The following is a 5,802-nucleotide window of genomic DNA, read 5'->3' on the forward strand; positions in this document are numbered from 1 at the left end:
TCACATAGGTTCTATCCTAAGATTTACATGCCCTACTAGTTAAAATAATTTGCTCGCATTTCATCAGATTAATGCAGCGCGATTGCAATTAGCTGACAGAAAATCTATAATGAAACCGTTTTTCCTAAGTGGATATATTCCAAATCACTACATATGAGAGGAAAGCCGTGAATTTGAATCCATAAGGTGAACACGTTGACCAGAAGAGGTGAACATCAACTGCCTTTCATTCCATATCACCTATGTATGAACCCTAGAAATAATCCCCAATTCGTTAGATCAATCAATCTGCCTCGAATCAGATCAGCCCTTGGAAAATACTACTCGGTCAAGAAACGATTTTTGAGTCTGATTGAATTGTGGATGAGGAGAGGATTAGGAATGGGGCTTTGGTTCAGCATACCTGGACGTACGTACGGCGACGTCCCGAAGCAGGGGACGGTGAAGGAGGGCTACATGGCAGGCTCACCCCGGCTACAGGCGCCGGTTGAGAGCTCCACCCGCACGGACGCGATGGAACCGAGCGGCACCGTGTCGCCTCGTCGCCGGCGTGCATCTCCCTACCAGCAGCCCCTCGGCCATGCGCGCGACGCCGGCAGGAGAGCTCGAAGGAGGGTTGGGGCTGGGCGGAGAAGAGGCGGCGGCGCAGGTTTGAGTTGGGTGGGGAGGAATGGAGAGAGTGGAGGGAGGGGTGGGTCGTGGGTGTGCGGCGGCTGGGAGACGAGACGACTCGCCGGCGAGTTAAGCGGGGCTCCACTGATGCGGGAGTCTGTGCGTGATTCGCTCCATGCCAGACGTCGGTTAATCAATGAGGCTATTTAATCAAGCTAAGCTGGCCCATTTCTCTATACATTTTTGTTAATGAAAAAAATAAAGTAGTCCATCGTACTCCTCAAAAGGGATATGATGAGGCAGAAAATTTATTCGCACATTTCTCTATACATTTTTGTTAATAATCAAAAATCATGCCCAGCTTAGTGCAAGATCCTACCCCGATTTTTCTAATGCATAGCTACCTTCACTTTTCTATGGTGAGAAAATAGTTATTCCCTCCATCCTACACAAGCTACCTCAACTTTGTCTAAATTTTGATGTACTTATTTATATACTACATCACATCTAGATACATTTAAATTGATAAAATTGAGACATTTTAAATAATATTTAGATATATCTAAATTTAGATAAAATTAAGACATCTTTCATAATACCAACCGAGTAATATATAGTATAGTATATTATTTCGTGCACAATGCACTAATCAGTCGCTCGCACGCTTTCTCCAACAACAAAAAAATTAAGGCTAGATATCTGATTATATTAAGTAAGAAAACAAGAAAATACAGGAACCAACCAGCTGTCCCCAAATTGCAAAAAGAACCCTGGAAAAAAGATGAAAAGCAATCAAGCCCTCAGGCTCCTCTGATATCGGCCGCCGCCAACTTCAACAGCTCCACCTCGCCAGACGGAGAGATGAAACCTTCATTGGCCGCAGCTAGGTCACCGGAGCGAACCTTTAGAGGACCACGCCTCGTAGAAGTCGCCGCAGTAGCCACCCGGCGCGGACGTCGGGATTTGGAGGAGGATGAAGGCACATCAGCGGGGGACACGCCTCGGTCCACTCCGGTGGTCAGGACATGGCCGGCAGCAAAAGCCACCACCCCGACCTGCATCAGCACGCACAGCAACTTGGGAGACCGCTGCCGAAGAAGACTCCTATACAGACGCCTTCACGGCTCCTCGATGGCGAAGGAGCAACCGCGAACGAAGCAAGGAAGCAGTGGGAAGACCAAAATCCCCAACGCAGTCGACGCCACCGCCACACCGACTGCGCCCAGGAACCAAAAGCCGACGAGCTCCTCGACGTTGCTGCCACCAACGCCGAGATGGGGCTGGAACTCCGGCACATTTATTGGATGCGCCGTCGCTACCACCACCAAAGCGATGTCGCCCAAACTACCTACCCTACACCTATCTACACACCGGGCCGAAGGAGCCGGAGCTCCCCCATCCTCCCCTCGTCGCCGGAGCGACGAGAGAAGAGAGAGGGAGCCAGCACCTTCACCTGCGGCAGTGGATGGAGGGAATCGGGGCTCCTCCCTTTTCGCCTTTCTCTACTGTAGCTAGAGATAAGGGGAGAGGGAGAGCAGGAGGAGAAGAAGCTCTCAATGCAACCCATTTGGTTTTCGATCTGACAAAAGCAACGTGCTCCAATTGGATAACCCATTTTTGTGGCTGTTAGTTTTTTGTGCCCACGTAACCCAATCCTGGACCCAAATTTTAGATGGATTTGAGTCGTGGCCACATGTCCATTTGTCCATTTTTGTCGACCAAATATTTGGCCACCAACCACCCACCCACTACGTTGTCACTCCTCTTTCTCACCGTAATTTGGGTATTGGGTACCTCACCAATGTCGGTCGTGACTCCATTCTCCACCAACACGTCTCCTCCCTTGACGAGCGCCACCGGACTCCTGACCGACGTCACACTCCCCGCCGCCACCAACCACCGTCGGCATGACTATCTCACTTGGATCCGCACCTGGGTCGGTTGCGGTTGTCGTCGTTGTCTCCATGGGCTAGGTCCACTCCCCATGGAGAGGGATCTCCAATGGGCGTGAGCCTACAGGTCCTCGAGGGCCATGGGCAGACGATCGCCGCCATGCTCTCCATGCTACGTGACTCCCTCGGCGTGTTGTTCAACTCGAGGCCGTCCTTGGACAGGATTGAGAAACCCTGGGAGAGGTTCGCCCGTGCGTCGAGGTCGTCCTCGGGCAGGAACTCTAGGCGCCCCTCCCATCTACTCTGGTGGTACCCCTGTTATCGCCCTCTGCACTCTAGTTGTTGTTCACCGCCTTTCTCCACGCATGGCAGCGAGGCGGAGGCAAGGAGGAGGGAGTGAAATTGTCAGGAATGTTGCGTGTTCTTGGCGGCGGCGGCTCCTTCTGGAGCTTCCGCAACGGCGAGCGGTGGGCGGCCGCGTGCAGGAAGGCGGAGCTCGGCGTGGTGTGCGACGAATGCACACGAGCGGTGGGGGAGGCCGTGCTCCGCGTGGCCGCCGGACGAGGACGCGGCGGCGCGACTGCAGAAGGAGGAGGTTAGTGGAGGCGGCGAACCCGCGCAGGGGGCGGAGCTCGGCGTGGGGGCGACGAAGGCGCACAAGCTGCAGGGGAGGCCCAGCACGGCGTGGGCGCCTTCGAGGACGCGACGGTGCAAGAGGAGGTCAAGGGAGACGGCGGCGCACAAGCTGCGGCGGAGGCGGCCGGAGACGGTGGCGCAGCGGTAGCCGTTGGCTCCGTCTCCCTGCGATTTGGGGACGAGATAAGGTTGGGGACGATGAAAAAGTTGGTGGGGTCCACGAACGTGAAGTTGTCGCTGGGAGTTCGCGTCCGTGCGATCCGTCCCATCTAACGGCCACGCACCCGGAGGTTGCGCCGCCGCGCCCAATCCCCCGGGGGAGGACAATCATTTTCCTTGGAAAAAAAGAGGGCGGTCAATTGAAAGTGCGGTGCCAACAAGAGTTTGGTTGGTTTGAAATTGAAGAAGGGGAGAAAACGAGTAGACGCGCGCAGTACTATTGATTACGGAATGGGAATCGTCGGCGAGCCAGTTGTTTCGTCTCTACTAGTATAGTAGAGTAGTAAATACTGGTAGTAGTAGTAATACTCGTGTGCGCGCGGATGGAAAATACTACTCCCTCTCTCACAGTTTATAAGGCATGCGCGTACCCCTAGGTTGCAAATTTGATCAAGTTAGCATTAGTTATATGTTATAAAAATTATATCATTAGAAAGTTCAAATGTTCTATTTTCTAATGATATAATTTTTGTATTATATAATATAAATTATATAGGTTAAATTGGTGACCTAGGGGTACGCGCGCGCCTAATAAACTGTGAAGGAGGGAGTATTGACAAGGTGTGAGAGAAAATAAAGATTAATTGTTTGGAATACGTAGTAATTAAAAGAAGGTGTGAGAGAAAAAGGGACGCGGCGTGGTGCAAAATTAAAGAAAGTGCGCGCGGGAGCCTAGGAGGAGTTCCCCTCATTTTCCGTTTCATCGATCCAGCTTTATCAAAAAAATGCACGCATCACTTGGAAAAGAAGAGCGGCCGGAACAAATAAGCGCAGATTATGCTAGCTAGAGTAGATTCGATGCATGTTAAGTACTAATTCGGAGTAGTACCGTGTAGAGAAATTATCACTGGAGGTAGGAAGAAAGTCCTGGTACGGAGTTAGGATCGTTTGGTCTACTACTTGACCTGCGTACGCGCGTAAACAGCACAGCGCAAAGCCGCAGGTGGGATTGATTGGCTCCACTGAATTAACCAAGTGCCAGGCTGGCGTGACGCGAGGAAATTAAGGAGGGAAATTAACTGGGATGGAAGCGATCCAGAAAATACAGGAGGCGAGGCGATGTTTAATTCCCGATCGAATCTTTTGGTACTAAGATAAGATGGACGCGCGCAGGAAGAGATGGCTTGTGCGTACGTGTGCACCTGAATCGATCGATGGATCGATGGACCGGAACCGGCGGGTCGAACGGACAGTTCAACGTCCCGTGCGCCGCGCAAACGGAGGGTGCTGCGAACCACGCGTCCGTGGGGGGAAGAAAACGGTCGTACGTCACGTTCTCTTTATTGGTTGGGCAGGTCGGTTCAGTCAAAGGCCGATAGTTTGGGCCAACAACATTCGCAAAACCCAAGTCCCATCAGCCCGTGACAAGCACGGTCCAAACCTTGACCCAATGGCCGGTTCCACCGCGCACTCGCCGCCGGCGATGGACCGGCGAGTCCAGCGGCTGGCTCGCCGCGTCTCCATCGCACTCGCCGCTGCGGCCACCCTCTGCCTCGCATACACCTCCTGCTTCCCCGCGCCTGAGCCACTCACCCTCTCCCTCGCCCCCTTCCCGCGCACCTCCTGCGACGCCGCCTCGCGCCGCGTCCTCCCGCCAGACCGCCGGCTCGCTAAGCTCCGCTCCTCCTCCCGCTGGCGCCGCCGCTCCGCCTCGCTGGCCGCCTCCGTCTTCCCCCCGCTCCGCCGCCTCCGCCTCCTCGCCGGCTCTTCCCGCGTCCTCTGCCTCGCCGCCGGCGCCGGCAACGCCGTCGACGCGCTCAACGCCGCGGGAGTCACCGCGGTAACAGGGGTCGACCTCGTTGACTTCCCGCCGCTGGTTCGTCGCGCCGATCCCCACCGCCTCCCCTTCTCCGACGGCGCCTTCCACCTCGTCTTCTCCGACGACCCGGCGGGGTTCTCCGGCGCGCTCTTCCCGTCTCGCCTCGCCGCCGAGGCCGAGCGAGCTGTCCGCCTCGGCGGCGCCATCGCGCTCGCCGTCGACCGGCAGCTGGACCCCGCCGCCGTCGCCGCGCTCTTCAAGAGGTCGCGCGTCGTGGATACCAACAATGTCACCTTGGATGGCTCCCAGGTTAGGATGCTAATCTTGCAGAGCAATGACACCACCTTGAACCCGCCGCACTGATAGCTTAGCTTCCATTTCATGTACTGTCAAGTAATTTTCATGCCCTATGTTGTTGTTCTCTTAGATCATTTGCTAGATCAGACAGAGTTGTAGATTTGTGCATAAAATTTACCGTAACTGTGTGTAGGATTCATGGTTTCTCCTCTTAGATGAAATATAAGATCATACAGAGACATAGATTTGTACATAAAGTGTACTGTAACTCTGTATAGATTAATGGTCAAGAAAATTGTAAGCCTGTTCAACCAACATGTCTATTGCAATGCTTTTGTTCCCCTCAAACTTGTCCTGAAGATGTGCTTCAATGCAGAGACCGCGTCC

At 53.9% G+C, this 5,802-nt stretch overlaps 1 protein-coding gene across 1 annotated transcript; it reads left to right on the plus strand.

Annotated features, from left to right (window-relative positions):
• The first annotated feature begins 4,782 nt into the window (after window positions 1-4,782).
• Window positions 4,783-5,481, plus strand: LOC124648516. Its single transcript, XM_047188268.1, has one exon. It carries the CDS (start codon window positions 4,783-4,785, stop codon window positions 5,479-5,481), a length of 699 nt encoding a protein of 232 aa, XP_047044224.1.
• Window positions 5,482-5,802: the final 321 nt, after the last annotated feature.

This window comes from Lolium rigidum, chromosome 4 (genome assembly GCF_022539505.1).
Source record: "Lolium rigidum isolate FL_2022 chromosome 4, APGP_CSIRO_Lrig_0.1, whole genome shotgun sequence".
NCBI lineage: Eukaryota > Viridiplantae > Streptophyta > Magnoliopsida > Poales > Poaceae > Lolium > Lolium rigidum.